Raw genomic sequence first — 17,021 nt, forward strand, 5'->3', positions numbered from 1 at the left:
CTGACATCCACCCACTCTACCTTGAAAATACTCTTCTTCACCTTCTCTTATGTTCGCGTGCTCATTTTCTACATTTATCAGCTCTTCACAGGACTCTTCCACCTTCTCAGCACACTCTGACTTGTTAGCACATTTCTATCTCTGTGATCACCCTAACCTTCCGTTCTTTCTCTCGCTGATTTTGAATTATGACTGTAAAATATCTGATCTGCTAGGTTTAAGTTTACTATTATTACAATTATTTAAGCAAATACAGTTAAAATGTAGAAATCACTCCACTTTCCCTTGAGAAAAGTAGGTCATTATTGTATTATCTGGACTAAGAAGTATTTTCTTTACTGCAGTTCAATTTCATTCACTTAAATTTGTTTTTGGTAGCGTATGTGGGCTTATATATTAGGTGGACAGGTCATGCTTTATAGGCTCAGTTTCCTAGACACGGATTAAGCCTAGACCCAGGATAAAAGAAACATTCAGGGAAGCTCTCCAATGGAAAAAAGGCTAAATCCATGTCTGGGAAACCAAGCCTGAGAGATTTGCATTCAGATTTAATGAATGCAAAACTCTGTTTTTGCACTGAGGCTCCTGCAGTGTTGTGCATTAAGAGTCATTTCACACCCTCATCATTGTCAAAATCTCTGATCACGTCCACAATCCTGGTCGACAAGCCAAGTCTATCGAGCATGTTAGGTCAGTCATGTCTGTTTACCTTCAGTCACATTTGAACCATCTAAACTAGTAAGATTACTGTTTCCCCTTTGCCATGTTGCCCCCTAAAAAGCTGCTTATTAACTAAGCCGGTGTCATCTAAGGATTTCATCACTATCACCGACTGTCAGCTGCAAATTTCAGAACCTCAAAGGTCTGACAGTAAACACTCTTTACTGTATCCCCAGCACAGACAGCATTCATAATTGATGCTGAAAGTGCCCAACTGAATACACCTCCACTGACTGTTGGAGCTTAATGTGGCTGATAAGAAGGAAGACGTTTGTAAGAATAACAAATGAGCCAGTGATTAAGTATGTTTGTGTACAGAACTGAAGAGCAGATCAAATTCATCTGCAGTTAATGTTTAGTTTTGTTGCACAGCTGAGTAGAAAAGCTTCTTTTAGAAATTACTTTCTCTTGCAAGTCTCCCTGCTCACCACTAGGTGCTGCATAAAGGTTTTCAGAGTCAGACCCACGTGATTTTGTCACATGGAAGATGTAGTTTGCATAGCATCGCTGCACTATAGTGCAGGTGACTACAGATTAGTTGTCAGAGTGGCTGTGGGCTGATGTGGTGATCATGGCTGAGGATGTGGCCGTGTCAGAGGAGACCTTAACAGATGGTCTCACTCTGCTGGTGAACATGGGCAAAGTTCTCCTACAGAACGCCAAGGAGGAGGCAGCAGGTAGGGCTGATCCTAGTCGCAAACCCTGTTGAAAACTTTTCACCCTTTAATGTGTGTTGCTACCAGAATATCTAAAAACATCCTAGAAATGTATTTTTATGCTTTGTTAAAATTTTGTTCTGCCTCTTTTGTAATTCGGCATATAAAATATGCAAATTATCATTTAACTTTTTTTTTTTTTTTTTTTTTAAATAGAGACTTTATTACTAGGTAATAACCCTGTGTGTGTTATGGCTGTTTTACAAAGAAGTAAAAAACAAAAAAACAAAATAAAAACAGGACAATAATTATGTCTATGTTTGTCTGCCGAATTGAAGAACAGACTTTTTTATGATAAACTGATGCATTATCTTCGTTGACTAACTGCTTTTTAACAGTTCCTAATCTTAAGAGTATAAAAATGCAAGAAATTTGAATGAAGTCTGGGTCTCCTATTGAATATTTTATAACTTGGCTTCTGGAGCATTGTTAAAGCCTTGTTACTGGATTAAAAGGGCCCTGCTGGCATGAAGGTGGTGTAATGTAATCCCCGTCATGCCTATTGCCAACGCAATGACATTGCACAATCAGCTTGACCCTGTAACTGTGGCCCTTTGTTCTCATGCAGGCTCCTTGGAGAATTTTGTCCCACATAAAATCACCACTTTATTCGGCCTGATCACAGCTGGAGCTAAATTCTACAGCAGGTAGGATTTGGCCGTAGACGCTTAAAGAAGCACATTTCTCTGTGTCTTTATGAGAAAAATAATAACCGTTCAATCTGTTGAGCAGCATTGAAGTTAAAAAGAAATGTGAAGCAGAGGCTGTTTGGCAGAAGTCTTATCAGTAAGTATGTTTAAATAGCAAGCTGAAATAAAATGCCATTTATATTTTGTGTGGGTGATGTTAGATTTTCCTATCCTTATTCCTTCTAGCATTTGAATTCAATGACACCATTATGCCATATTAAATAAATTTAATGAAATGATGTTTATTGAGGCAAACGTATGAGGGAGACCGTGATAATTCCAATACAATGTGGAACAACTGAGAGAAAACACAGATGATGAATCTCTTCTTCTGTCCCACTTGTAACTGAAAACTTTGCCAAAAACATCCCCAAATTTTTAACTTCCCTTTTTTATTATTAAGTCAGTCAAACCGCAAATGACGAAAGGCTCTTCACAGCTGTGGTTGCCAAATAAATCTTTAACAGCATTTAGCACATACCAAGCAGAAGTTATTGCTTTACTAGTTTGCAACATTTACATCATGTAACATAAATCACCTACAAGTGATCTCGAATAAAAACAGCTGGAGAAAAGAATAGCTCTTATTTACTCTAAGATATATACATCTGCAGACCTAAGACGTGTCAGTAAGTGTGTGTTGCTTCATTTTTATTAATGCTGAAAAGTCTGGCACTTTGGGAATCTGCTGTATTCTGCAACCTACAGTCTTGAGTAACCCCTCATGTTTATATTCTGCTGTAGCCTCCTAGGACAGGGGTCCCCAATCCCAGTCCACGAGGGCTGGCGTCCCTGCAGGTTTTAGATGTGTCCTTGATCCATCACAGCTGATTTAAATGGAAATTACCTTCTCAACATGTCTTGAAGTTCTTCAGAGGCCTGGTAATGAACTAATCATGTGATTCAGGTGTGTTGACCGAGGGTGAGATCTAAAACCTGCAGGGACACCGGCCCTCGCGGACTAGGATTGGGGACCCCTGTCCTAGGACCTGGCGTCCACATATGTGGACATCACATTTTGGGTTATTTTGACCAAAATTTTGCTCTACAAGGGCCTGATATCCACTTATAAGGACATTATACTGCTACTGTTCTATCGAAATTTTAAACGAATATCCTCATATGTGGCTCTCATTTTTCTTAGAAACAAAAAATCAGGTAAAAAAAAAATCTGGTAATTCTTTGTTTTTACATTCATCGGGCCCCAATATGCCCAAATATCAAAGAGAAATTAAAAATGCATTCTGTGGAAGAGTTCAGGTCTTAGGAGGTTAAAGCAGCCAGACTCTCCTGTAATGTTTTTTCTTTAGACATTTTCTTCTTCATTTTCTCTCATTTTTAGTCCAGTTGTTGCACCTGACCAGTTTCAGAAGTATGTTTAAGCAATTTAACTCTGATCTATAAATCATTCAATCATAAAAAGGTACATAACAGATGAACCATTGTTGTGTCTACACACAGTAGAGAACTTAGTAAAATAAATAAATAAATAGTATCTTTAGGCACTTTGTTACATCTTTAGTGGAATCTGAAAAATGCCCAAAATAACACAGCTTAAAGAAATTCCAAGAACGCTGCCTAAGAGAATTCAGGCTGTGTGAAGAAAAAAGATGATCATATCAGAGATCGACTTTCAAGTTAATTAAAATTGTAAAAACTCTGTTTTTGCTCATACATTTGCTTATATTTCAATAGACTGATGCACCCGTTTGACATTTTCCTAGCAAAATATGAAAAAATTAGGAGCGATTTAAGACTTTTGCACTGAATTGTAACTCCTTAGAGCATCACGTGTAAAAAACGCAGTATTAGCTCAGCTGCACTCAGTGCTGTTATGATGCTGACTGATAGATCTTGGGTGGCAGGCAGTGTGGTGCTGACTGAAGCTCTATCACCAAACTTGTGTGTTTTTCCAGCCATGCAGCAGTGAGAGAGCAGGTGCAGGAGCTTCAGCAGCTGGAGGTCTGTACAAGTGCAACTGTTATTTCTTCTTATTATTGTTATATTATCTTTATTTATTTATTTTTGAGCTACACAAACTTAAAATTAAGCTTATCTGGTTGAAATGAGTTTAAACTAAACCCATGACCAGTTCCTTTTGAACACTTTAAACTGTCTATTTCTTCGTGTGTGTTTGTGCTTGCAGAAAGAGTGGGACTCTTTCCTGGAGAGTGTGGACAAAGATCTGCAGACAACAGATGTGCAGCTGTCTGGAGGAAAGACGGCCGACAGTCTGAGCCCAGAAACTCTATTCACCGATGGAAGAAGTGGAAGGTAAGTTTGCAAACCAGGCCTGAATGTGGTGCACCAGCAAAAACCAGTTCAGAGCATCAGCTGGTTTGAGGTGATGTGTGTTGTTTCTTAACTGACCAACCTGGGAAGACCATGTAGGTTATTTTGTTCCATGAAAACCAGAGATTGGTTTCATTAAGATGTGTTTGTTCATTGTCTTTTGTTGTATTTAAAGGAGTGTGACTCTCAGTCAGTACCTGGGTCAGGGTCAGAACCTGCTGCTGGTTCTCCTCAGACATTTTGGATGACTGCCGTGACGAGACCACGTGACCGAGCTGAAGGCCAATCAGGTCAGCGTACCTTTATTCTTATTCCACTAGAAAAAACCACCGCCATACTGAATGAACTCCAACACTGAAAAACCACAGGCACACAAAAAACAAAAACACACTTTTTTTATGAAGACAGAATTGGAAATCGAATTACTAATTTAGTCATTTAGTAATCCACAAATTAATTGTTAGTATCAGAACAGAGAAAGCCAAGATTAAGGTTTAAATTCATGAAGGCCAGTTTGTGATGTTAGTAGTGGGTTTAAGGTGTATCGGGGGTTAAAAAAATCACAGAAAAACAACAGTCAGCTCAAGGTCTTTTTTATTGTAAGGTAGAGACCCTAAAATAATAATACAGAGAAAACCCCAGCAATCAGAGGATTACTCTGATTACTAATCAGAGGATTACTCTGATTACCCCCGCCCTGTGAGCAACCACATGGCGACAGTGGGAAGGAAAAACACCCACGACCCAAGTTCGCTCATAATAATTTACGTCTTTTTATTACTGCATCTTTTTTATAAGCATTTAGTTTACAAGGAAGAAATCTTTGCTGCAAGCACTGAGATCCCAATGAAGCCACAAACCTCTATCTTTTCTTAGCAAGACAGCTCATAACATTGTGCTTAGCAAGATGCTGAAGTACCCCTTTTACCTCTTTGAGGCTTCATTCTGTCTACAAAAGATTCTAAGATGTTTTTCCATAGTGACTGTCTTCACTTAATCTTGCAGCCAAAACTGGTTTAAAACTGTTTAAATGTGTAAACAGTGTTTATCAGTAATTAACATTGTGCCATCCCGCAGGCTCTGCTGAAGGCTCGGTCAGTGCGGGTCTTGGTAGTTTCTTTTGGCAGCGTCGAGGGCGCTCAGCTGTGGTTGGAGCAGACTGGATGTACCTTTGACATTCTGCTGGATCCACAGAGAAAGGTTAAGATTTTTTTTTCCCCCGCTCTGATCATCTGATTCAAAAACTGTAACTTTAATTATTTAACGATGGAATCTTCTGCTTTAAAACACATTAAAATAAAAACAGTCAGTCCGTCTGCATATTTTATTACATTTTATATTTATATTCAGTGCTGGTCGGGAGGTGCATAAAATCTAAATAGGCCACTGTAATTTATAGAAAGTAGATGTGGCTGTGACTCAGTACAAACAAACCGAGGGACCCGGAGGATTTAGCAGCTGTTTGATGATGTGTCATAAAAGCCCAGCGACCTCAGCCTCCAAACCATTTATTCTGAAAAGTCAACCACCAGATGTTAGCTGGAGTCAAGTGGAAACAACCAAATATTAAAACAGAACATTTTCCACATGCCACACAAGCAATCCTCAGTCGCAAAAAATGCAAAGCTGATGCATGCTACTTACTGTATAAACCGCATGTGTTCTTAAATGTCTCTTTTCTGGCACAGGTGTACAGAAGTTTTGGCCTTGGCTCATCCTACGCCAAGGTGATGAAGTTCGGCTGCCTGCTACAATACTCAGACTATGTAGTTGCAAACATAGACTTCCCAGATTTCCCCCATCGTCTGCTGGAAGACATCTACCAGGTAAGAATGCACAAGTCTGTGAAAACCTTTGACGAGACTCTTGTGATGACACGTTGAAGAAATCCTAGAAATCTATCCAAGGATGGATTTACATGCATGAGTATCTCGCATCCTTCTTCTATCCCTTGGATATTAGCAAAATGAAAATCCAAGTTGAGTCCCTGAAGTCCTGTGAGATTAATATTTTTTAAATTGTATGCATAAGATCAATGTTGAACATTATAATTAACAGTGTGCATAGAAATAAAATGAAAAAATGCCCTAACACCCTCAGATGCACTCAGCCACCTTATATGGAGACAGCTTATGATTAAACTGAACAAAAGCACTGTAGATGTCTCTTTGGTTGAAGGCTATCTAACTGTTTTGGTAGATAAACGTGCTCTTTCCAGCTTCTTCTATTCAAACCTGACCATGATGCACCTGAGGACACTTTACTTTAAAAGTCAAAATTAAAACAATGACAGAGGTGAGACGGTGAGAGTGTCAGTGTGTTAGCTGCTCCTTTTGTTGTAAGGAACTCAGTTTGTAGAAGTCCGGATATGGATCAGATTCTTTTCTAACAATAACTTTAGAGATAAACATCCAGTGCCATCATTAAGTCCTTCTCTGCTTCAGGTCATTTTCATGTTCTTGGTTATGTATGTGGCCCTAATTACAGGCTCGTGTCTATATCTGTCTGTGTAGCTGCCTCAGCCTTTTAGAGAACACGAAACCTCCGTGATCAGGGTTGGGAAGGCAGCGAAAAATCCTGTCTTGCAGAACACCAGAAGAATATTTTCTGTTTCTTAAAGCACTTTTCACAAACTATATAAGAGCAACTACTACTACTTAGTCGTCGGTTATAACCAGAAGCACTTGGGAGGTCTTTTGGTCGGTTAAATGCATCAAATGCATCAGGCGAGACATGCAGACCGAATAAATGCAGGTCATAATTTGCACAGAAAACAATAACATATTTATTGTGTTTTGTCCTTTGGAAGAAGAGGGCATGTATAGTATAAACTATAATGTTTAAGCTGAAACAGTCGGGGTTCCTTTAAAGGAAAAAGTAATTTGGGGCTATTTATGGGACTCCACAGGGTTCAGTTTAAAACTACAATACCTTTTTATACCACTTGGGGGCAGTGACACATTAATATTATCCTTTTAATGCAACTTTACTGATTAAACAGTTATTTATTAATATAGGCGGCATGTTATGGAGCAACATGTTCATTATTTTACATTATTGCTACTTTAAATCCCCGGGTGACTCTTTCCTTTTAGAAAATTAATTTTAAATACTCCATAAAAGACAGGACTACCACATCCACCGTAAAAAAGTCATACTGACCTTCAAATTTTACAGATTAAACCCCAGGAGTGGTAATAATTGAATAATGTTTGTTTGTCTTTTCAGCTAGGAGGTGACTTTTTGCTGGACAGTACAGGGAAGGTACTTCTCTCTCATCCATCTAAAAACCCTCTGGACAGGCCGACCGTGGAAGACGTCTTGCAGACCCTGGACTCCGCAGGACAGTCCACTAACTCTGCTCACAAGCAGAAGCTGTGAAATTCATTCAAACACAGCCTCAGGGGTACAAGTCGTTAAACGCATTGCTGACTCCTCACGGCAAGCGCAGCTCTTTGGCTCGCGTTCATGACGTCACACCTTACACTCATGACATCATGAAGGGGTGCGACTGATGTTCCAGCGCGAGACAGAGACATCTGCTCTTCTGTGTTGCGTCAGCGTGGTGATGCAGCATTTCAAATAAAGTAGTGGATTTGATTAAAACAGAATTTGACAATATATTTGTATTATTTAAAGTTAACAAAGACTGATGTTTGTTTCAGAAATTTTACCTTTTAAAGCTGCATTTAACAGGTTTGGATTTTAGTGACCTCAAGTGACAGTGAAAGGTAACACAGTTTGAATTACATCATTACCCACAAATCAGAAAGTGATATGACACTACTGCAAAAACATTTTTATAACATATTATCTATGATCCATGAATAGTTTGATGATAAAATCACTACCCAGATAAGGCTGAGCACTAAAAATATGATGAAAAAATATACTGACATATTAATTTATGGTTAAGTATGTACCCTTGCTTTATATTTTAAAAATGTGACATTTATATACAAAGTTTCTCCACATATGTGAGAATTTAGGCAAAATTTAACAAGAGCTATAACTTATTTTGTAGCATAAAAAAGGAATTTACCTCTATATTTCTAAACAGTTGTGATATTGCAAAGGTTGTGTCTTGGTATGAAAATTAAAACTCATTTTAGTCCACTGATTTAGTAGTACTATTTAAAAAAAAAAGAAAAGTACCACGCCTTACGAGTGAAGCAAATCTCCCTTTTACCTGTTGAACATGTTGAACAAACTATAATCAACCTTTAGTAAAGATTTTAAAAAAACATCCAGGCTTTTATCTACACTAGTTTTCTCTTTTCTCTTTATGCACGGACTCTGGTTCAGGATACATTTGCACACAGTGATGTGTCATTTGAAGGAAGTAAAAGAGGGTTCGGGGTGGGACTGCAATAACAGAAGTCACACCCAGCACTAGACTTTGTTAAAACATCTTCAGCATGAAACATAGAAATGCTGCTTAATTCCACTTTAGCCAGAGTACACACTGATTCATCCCTTCAAGTTCAGTATGTGCTGATCCTGAAAGAAAAAAATAACTCCAGCGTTCCATTTTTCTCTTTTTTTGGAAACTTGACAAATATTTAGAATTCCATGAATGAAATCACAGCAGAGTCCAGACTGGCTTTAACTCATATTACTGCTGCTGCATGAATAATGTAATATTCATAAGTCTGATAAAGCCTTATTCAATCAGTACACATCTTGTATAGAAATAAAGGATTTCTGAGACATCGCTGTAAAACACTTTAAATACTATAAAGTATTTCCATTCAGCAAGAATCTACTTAAACAAAGCTACAAAGTTTTAAGTGAAAATAAATTATTAGAAAATTGAAATGGGCTTTGTTTTCTGCTGGCGTTTAATGTCATAAAGAGAGGCTGTTTGGAAAAGGTTCCTTTTAAAGAGCCACCCTGTCATCAAATTCGCACATATAGTTCATGGTTCGATCGCAGTAGTGGTCCCACCAGTCGCCATCATCTGACGACATCGCCACGCAGTTCTCTCGCCTCCCTCCATCTGGCTGGCTGGACAGGAAGTGCTTACGCCACTGGAAGTACGTGACCCGAGTTCCATCGTCAAAGAGATACAAGCCCTCGGAGCGGAGGTCGTTGACTCCCAGCCAGACCGGCCAGTTTCCAGGGTGGAAGAAGTTCTTTACGTAGTCAGCCAGGGCCTCTTGCTCCTTTCGATCACGGGGCATTGCCATGCGTCCTCCACGTTCTATGCACTTCCTGGATGCTCCGGCATAATCTTCCAGGCTGTTGTACACCAGGTAACACTTGTATCCAATCCGTTGTCCCTTCTCGCAACCTTTGAAGCAGAGAAAAAACAAGACTGGTGCGTTTTCAGACATTTAGCACAAGTTTCTGAATTGGCCACTTGAAGCGGACTCCAAAAGTAAGTCATTCCTCATAGAAATAAGCATGTAAAATGCATGGTTTTGGTCTCTATGGCTAATCTTCCCCTTCATTGTAACTGCATGGAAGACCAAGTTTATTAATTTATTAATGTTTTTAAATTGTGGTATATCTTGAAGTTATGGACTATTAGGTGCATGGCTGCTTTGAGTGGTTGTGAGTAAATAAACTAAACCTCTTGGCTGTTTGTGGTACTTTTTAGAGCATTTTAAAAACTGCTATCCACAATCTAAAATCATATTGTCAAAATATGATCACTTCTGGTTGAGGAAACAAAACAGAAAAGAAAAAAAAACACATACAAAAACCCTCAAATGGCACTGACAAAATACTGACCTCAACGCCACTGTCATGTCCATCTTTTATATACAGTGTATTTCTTTAAACTGAAAATAATTGCTCCCGAAGGTTAACACACACAAAATTTGCAAAGACAAAAAGTATTTCATCTTAAAACATGCTTTCTTTTGAAAGCAGTCGAACAATTTGTTACCATGTTGTAACCTTACAAAGTCATTGTTGGAAACATGTTAGCCGGGAGAAATTAGCATGGCTCTGTTATCTCCATTTTTAGCTGGATTTTGGTCTCTACCGTCTCTTAAGGGAATCTGTGTTTGCTGAATTTTTCAGCTTTATGCAAATGTTTTTGTCTGCTGGTTGGTCTGAACAGGTAGCATATGTGGGTTTATTTTCCAATGAAAATGGTTACCATGCAACCAGAGGAGTGAATCAAAATAGATTCATAGCCTGAATAAAAACATGCTAAAACAAGCCAGAGGAGTGCGGGAAATAGTGGTGACAGTTCTCTCTTTGAAACGCTGGTTTTGATTTCAGGCTTGAGAACTGATTGATCTTCCTCTTTTGTTTTTTGTTTTTTTTAAGAGCATCAAGTCCCAAAACCAAACCAAACCAATGTCACGCCTCTTGTTATTACAGCTACTTGGTTGATGCCTGAAGTGCTGAGCCATTAGCACGATTTTTAGTTTAAAGGCATGAGTGCACCTCACGTACCCTTTAATTTTGCTCAGAGTTGACAGAAATGCTGTAAAATTTCAACACACCTTGTTGATACAAACATAGGTTTATTTGCATATTACTGAACAGTTGATATGTTAGTTCCTGCATGTTGCATCATGTGTCCATGTTGCCATTCAACCTTCCCTTTTTTTTGCACATATCCACTGTCCTTCTCTGGCCTTCAGATTTTATTACCCCTGTTAATTAGTATTTATCCTCCAATGAAATTTTTAGGTGTATTTTATATATGTTTTTCTCACTATTTTCTCATTACTGATAGTTTAACAAATCATTTAATGCTACAAAACATAAAATAGAAATCTATTTTTATACTATATTTAGTCTGCTATTTTAAAATGCCACAGTGCAGGATGGGATGCTTGAAGTAGATCTAAGGAAAAATGATACACTTGTACCTTCGAGTCTTCCGATCTCCTTGCGGTTGTCCTTGCTGTGTTGGTAGACCTCCCGGATGCTGTCCTCCAGCTCACCGACTTTAGCTGCCATTTGAGTGATGAGGAGCAAGAGAAAGAGGGGAACATAAAAGTAAGTACAGCGAAAGGTTTTGTTCCCATTAGATCTACATCAAAAATAAAAGCTCCCGTAGTACAGCATTAATACCCCTACTCTTCAGTTTCATCATCACCATCAGCAGTCTTACCATCCATCCTGGAGAGACGATCCATCAACTGGCTGACTTTAACATCCAGAGTGTAGTGACCGACATTCAGCTTGTGGATGGCTAGGTCCATACTGGCCAGTCTGGATACTGTGGGCCAGAGTAGAGTGGAAGTGAGAGCACAGTATGATATTTTATTTTTTTAAGAAAGAGAACACACAAAGGAAGGCTACCGGCATACAGATATGCGACTTTCCAAAATCTGGACACTTCTTACTCCAGAAACAAAACACAAAAGCCCTCAATCAGCCTGTCAAGAATGTCCAATGATACGGCCATCAGTCTGTGGATGCACCCTACCAACCAACGTTGGTAGCATAACTTATCTCTGTACTCTTTTTATTTGCTATTTTCTATTTGGGTTCCCCACCCACCCCAAGAGTTTCTTTTCTTTTTAGCTCTTTTTTTTGTCTCTATCAGCTCTTGAGGGAGATATCTCGCTGAGGTGAGGCTTAAAGCTATCATGATGATGAGTGACATCACAGATTTCTGACTTGTATGACCAAAACCAACACAAATTCCAACATTTCTAAAATAACGTACAGACATAGTTGTATGAGTTCTCAAAGTCCGATACTGGGCTGGTTGGCTCTGCTTCAGGTTCCGGTAGAATATCGGGAACATCGCCTCTTGTCCTCTTCACCTCTGGTTCATACGCCTGATGGAACACACACACACATAAAACTCCCAATCCATCACATGTAAGTGTGTTTAGTGTCTTGGCTTTAGTGGTTAAAGTAAAACCAAACCCAACTTCCTTTTCTTCCCAAAACAAACTTATTAGGGTTGTATCCAAATTCCAGATTAGACACATCTGGAGCTGTTTTACATTCATATTTTCCTTATAGCAGAAAGCAGAAGCATTCAATATCAAGTCAGGCCAAGAATTTTATTTCTATTACACTTATAGAACACAGAGGAGCTCAACCAAGTTTTTCACTTTATATTTAGATTTAATAGCTCAGTGGATAAAAATGTTACCATTTAAAAGTTGAATATCTTAGCTGGAATTCACATGGTGTAGACTTTGATCGACAACAGCAATATATTTACAAGTATCAACACGTTCCCTCAGTGGCTTATGGCATGGTGGAAGGAGAGGGGTGCTTTATTTTTAAGTCAAACACACATACAGACAAGTCCAATGAAAGAAAAACCTGTCGGGTTGATCTGCTTCTCTGGGTGTGTCATCATCAGTTCTTCACATGTCCTTTCCATTACATCATAACTTACAGTAGATAAATCAACACAGATTACATCATGTTTTCCACTTTATTCTTACATAAAGATAAAGAAAGAAAACAACAAAATCTGCCTTAGTGTGTCTTAATTGCCTCATTCACTGAAACACTCACAGTCACTCATATACATTTACTACATATGAAAGGGATCAGAGTCTCAACCTAACAAACAGGCATGGCAGATCACAGTTAAGAAAATGCACGACAGTGAGAGCAGCCTCTAATAGAAAGAGCACATACAGCATATGAAGTCCTGACCTGTGCTGGTGCAGCGCTGCCTGTCCCCATAGGAACACACACTCCCAGAGAACATAAACACAGCAGAGCGAGCGAGGTGGCAGCCGGTCCCATTTTCTGCTTCATAGTAACTCTGCTTTTCCTTCAGCAGCAAAAACTCCCTCTGTACCTCCTAGTCTCTCTGTCTCTCTCCCTCCACTGTCTGGGTTTCTCTCTCTCTCTCCTTCACTCCTCTTTCACTGAAAGAGCAGTAGGAAGGCAGTAGGAATCTCCCTTTAGATGTGTGAATGGGAGCTGGTGTACAGCCCCCTTTAAAAAAAAAAAAGGGGGGGGGGGGGGGGGGGAATCACAGGTATCAAACAGGAAAGTCAAAATAAAGCCCCTGTTGCCTGCCTGCTGCCCGCTCTTCTGTCCTCCTTCAGAACAAGAACTCCTTTCAAACAAAGGAAAGCTCTTTGTTTTTCCTACTACCTCCCATTTCCACTCTTTGTGTGCACACTGTGGATTTACAGGTCTCTGTCCGGTGGAAAACATGTACAGTATGTCTAAAACGTAAACAGTTCACGAACCAAGAAAAACAGCTTTGTTACCAGCTTTGCATTAATGTATTTGAGGATTTACCAGGGCTTTTATAACATACTCAAAAATGGCTGTTTAGAAAACATCTAACAACAAATATATGGGATCATCCAAAGTTTATGATTGAATTAGGAAAAAATTAAAGCTTCATCCTTCCTATCTTTTCAGTAACTGCGCCTTTCCGACTTTTCTGTCCTTGAGTTAGTGTGGCCAGCAAAAAAAATGGGCATTTTATTTCAGTCCTTGAAAATGTAAACAAAAACAGAATGCAATCATTTGAAAACCAAATTTTTTAAATCTACAAACACAAATAACACATTTGTGAAATGAAAGTTAGGACGGGGATGAAAGAACACTGTAAAACCAAACATCTGGTGGATTATCTCACATATAAAAGGAGAGATGGGAGTGGGGCAGAAACCGGAACTGAATGTTCATGATGTTTGCGCTCTCGTGCAAAGCTGCATCAAAACCAGAAATGATTCTGGAGTAGAAATCCTTAGCACGGGAACATTTCTGAAAACCACTGTGAATAATAGTTGCTTCAGCCAAAATGTTCCTGTGCACTGAACAATCCAAATTTGTCTTTGGACTAAAGATTGTGATGTTGTCGGCATGCTCGTGGCACAGGAGATCTGCATCTGTTCAGAAGTTCCATTAATGCAGAAAATGAAATATGCAGGTTTTCAAGCAACATATATCGTGATCGATAGTTTTCAGGAAAGATCATGACAAACTGTTATGTCTGCTGTCCAAACTTGTCACTCACTGAAAGCATTTGGAGCATAAAGAAACAAAAATAGAGCCCCAAAACTGTTGAGTGACTGAAATTCCATATTAAGAAAATTGGAAGAAACTGGTTGCAGACTATACTAATAATTGAGCTACCAACTACCCAAATGCTGCATTTCCTTCCTTGAGATGCTCTGCTAGGACTTTACTACAGCCACCTTCAGCTGCTGCTCATTTGTGGGTCTTTCTGTATTTCACAACTGAACTGTGCTTTATGGGGTTGAGATCGGGTGACTTGACTTGGTAATTGATGAATACCCCTTTTTTTGACTTAAACTCTTGGGTTGCTTTTGCAAGATGCTTTTGGTCAGTTTTACAGCATTTTTTTTTAATCAAAGCAGAGTATCGGCCCAAACACGTATAGCCCCACTGCTTCTATCAGCGGCTTTGTGATAGGCTGGCAACTTGCCCTGTGTGTACCCCAGGTTTTCCCATATGACAGCTGGGATAACCTCCAAGGCCCCCCTGCAACCCTGAACTGGATGGATGGATGGATGGATGGATGGATGGACAGATGAACTTCGAACAGTCACCTACAAACACTAGTGATCCGGTTCCACTGGCAGTCATGTTTGAACATGACATAACGCCACCATATTTGACAGACAATGCGGTATGCTTCAGATCCTGACCTGTTGCTTTTCTGTTATCATTCGTTTCATTGATCCAAAGACGTTTTCCACACCTGTGCAGCCTCTGTTAGATGTTTTCTGACAAAGTTTAACCTGGCCTTCTTGTTCTTGAGTTTTATCGACAGATTACACCTTGTTGTAAATTCTTGGGGGGGGGGGGGGGGGGGGGGGGGTTTCCCGGAGGCATCCCTTGATTGTAGACTTTGACAATAATATTCTGAGCTCATCCAAAAGTGTTCCTGACTTGGTTAGATAATGTGAAAGGAATTTCTTGACTAAGCAAAGAATTCTTTAATTGTCTTCTGTGGTCTTTCAGGCCTTTTGGTGTTGCTGAGCTGGCCACTGCATTCCTTCTTTTTAAGGACGTATCAGACTGTTGATTAGGTCACTCCTAAAGTTCCTGCTATGCCCTCATTGGGTTTATTTGGGTTTGTGAGCCTAATGATGGCCTCCTTCACTTACATCAAAATCTCTTTGGACCTCAAATGCAGTGGTCCATTGGAAAGCCACCACATGCAAGATCAGCACTTGGAATAAACTTCAGATCTTTTATCTCCTTAATTTTTTAAATTAAAAATAATGAGAGAACAGACATCACCTCACAGTCAACTGCCAATTAATTTTGAGCTTCTGAAAATAGGGGACTATGCATAAAAATGGTTGCAACTATTAAACAGTTATTGGAAGATTTTTGCCAAACATCTTGAATTAAAGCTGAAAATCTTACATAACGTCTTGAGTGCTTGATTTAAGACCTGTTTTCATGATTTAGTGATATCATGGTATCACATTTAAAATTCTTATGGCCTTAACTATTTTTAGTTAAGGGTTTTACAGTTTGCAAGTCATTTCAAAGTCATTCATGAGCACACTGTTCATAAAGTCAGTTACCCACATACCATATATCATATCTACACACAAACAGCCCTTTTATGAATTTGGCTAAATGTGTTTAATATAAAACTTGAACAGTTTTCTAGTATAATTAAATACATTGTTGGTAATAGAAATATAGTTTTGTGAATTTGTTTAGGAAATTGTGACATAATGACTAACCTGCCACTGAAGAGAAACCTTATGTAAGTGGCCGTGTGTGTATGTGTGTGTCCATGTGTGCTTGGGCCTGCAGCAGGAGGTATGCCAGTTAAAATGCCACAAGAATCCAGCAGAATTTCCAGGGAAGCGAATGAGGAAAGGCTCTGCGATGTGGAGACTGGGTGGAGCTCAGACGGGGACTGTGAGGGACAGTCGAGTCGGAGTCGGCAGGACAGCTGCACATGCACAGCTGTTTCAGTAACACAACTGATTCCAGACATGTTTCCAGACCTCAGTTTGGAGTGGAGCAATGGTCTGGAAAAATAAATGTGAGCAAGAAAATCCTTGCTTTGACCTCATGGTTCCTTATCGCTGGTTTATAGAAACAGTGAATAAAACACAACTGTATTCAAATGCACCATTAGAAAAATGTCTTCCTTTTGCCTCATTGAGGATTTTGAAGCACACACTTAGGCTTGAGGAGTTTGTCACTAAAATATTTTTACTATATTCTCAAAGACCAAACAAAAACAGCAAAATAATCCTCTGTAGTAACAGTTCTGCAGAATAGGACTGAAATGCAAACATTGCTCACTTATCATGGAGTATATCAACAGCAAAATATCTGGATGACTCAGTCAAATTTCCACCTAACCCTGTCATGTCTGACCTGGGAGGGAAAAAAACATCAATCAGGAACAACACTAACAGTTACTATCCGTCACTATCAGATTATTTCTTTTGGCTCTGCAGAGATGACCTTTGGTTTTATTTTTACTGAATAACGTACGTAGAGCTGGCTGCCTCATTAGTCTGCGAGACATAAGGTAACAAACTGTTACACAACAAGAGTCCTGTTTCTGTTTTCATTGTAACTTTAATACCATTCAATGATTTTCATTCACCCAGATTTTTGATGAAAAAATACATCTTCACCCAAACATTTCCTAAACACAAAGCAGCCATTCAGGGTCTGGAAGCACTGGGTGGTG

At 39.2% G+C, this 17,021-nt stretch overlaps 2 protein-coding genes across 3 annotated transcripts; one reads left to right on the forward strand and one right to left on the reverse strand.

Annotated features, from left to right (window-relative positions):
• The first annotated feature begins 1,204 nt into the window (after positions 1-1,204).
• selenol (selenoprotein L) lies at positions 1,205-8,028 on the forward strand. The gene is made up of 9 exons (XM_063496143.1): positions 1,205-1,397; positions 2,005-2,083; positions 2,169-2,222; positions 4,042-4,087; positions 4,272-4,399; positions 4,593-4,707; positions 5,495-5,617; positions 6,106-6,243; positions 7,646-8,028. Exons 1-9 carry the CDS (start codon positions 1,292-1,294, stop codon positions 7,796-7,798), a joined length of 942 nt encoding a protein of 313 aa, XP_063352213.1. The 5' UTR covers positions 1,205-1,291; the 3' UTR covers positions 7,799-8,028.
• Positions 8,029-8,135: 107 nt separating this feature from the next.
• On the reverse strand, positions 8,136-13,167 carry clec11a (C-type lectin domain containing 11A). Of its 2 annotated transcripts, none has more exons than XM_063496145.1 (5): positions 13,013-13,167; positions 12,057-12,171; positions 11,496-11,603; positions 11,251-11,334; positions 8,136-9,710 (listed from the first exon to the last, which is right to left on the reverse strand). In XM_063496145.1, the coding sequence occupies exons 1-5, from the start codon at positions 13,115-13,117 to the stop codon at positions 9,298-9,300; spliced, it is 825 nt and encodes a 274-aa protein (XP_063352215.1). In that variant the 5' UTR covers positions 13,118-13,167; the 3' UTR covers positions 8,136-9,297. The 2 variants fall into 2 exon arrangements, with proteins under 2 accessions (XP_063352215.1, XP_063352214.1); XM_063496144.1 differs by having other exon boundaries at positions 12,995-13,167.
• Between the last annotated feature and the right edge of the window lie 3,854 nt (positions 13,168-17,021).

This window comes from Pelmatolapia mariae, linkage group LG15 (assembly GCF_036321145.2).
Source record: "Pelmatolapia mariae isolate MD_Pm_ZW linkage group LG15, Pm_UMD_F_2, whole genome shotgun sequence".
Classification (NCBI taxonomy): Eukaryota; Metazoa; Chordata; class Actinopteri; order Cichliformes; family Cichlidae; genus Pelmatolapia; species Pelmatolapia mariae.

Bases quoted from the DNA above. Each gene is read 5' to 3' on its own strand.
- clec11a (XM_063496144.1), bottom strand. From the start codon at position 13,117: ATGAAGCAGAAAATGGGACCGGCTGCCACCTCGCTCGCTCTGCTGTGT. The intron at 12,172-12,994 runs GTATGTGCTCTT...GTGTTCCATCAG, and splicing joins AGGTCAGGACTTCATATGCT to GCGTATGAACCAGAGGTGAA. The intron at 11,604-12,056 runs GTACGTTATTTT...TCTGGCCCACAG, and splicing joins GAACTCATACAACTATGTCT to TATCCAGACTGGCCAGTATG.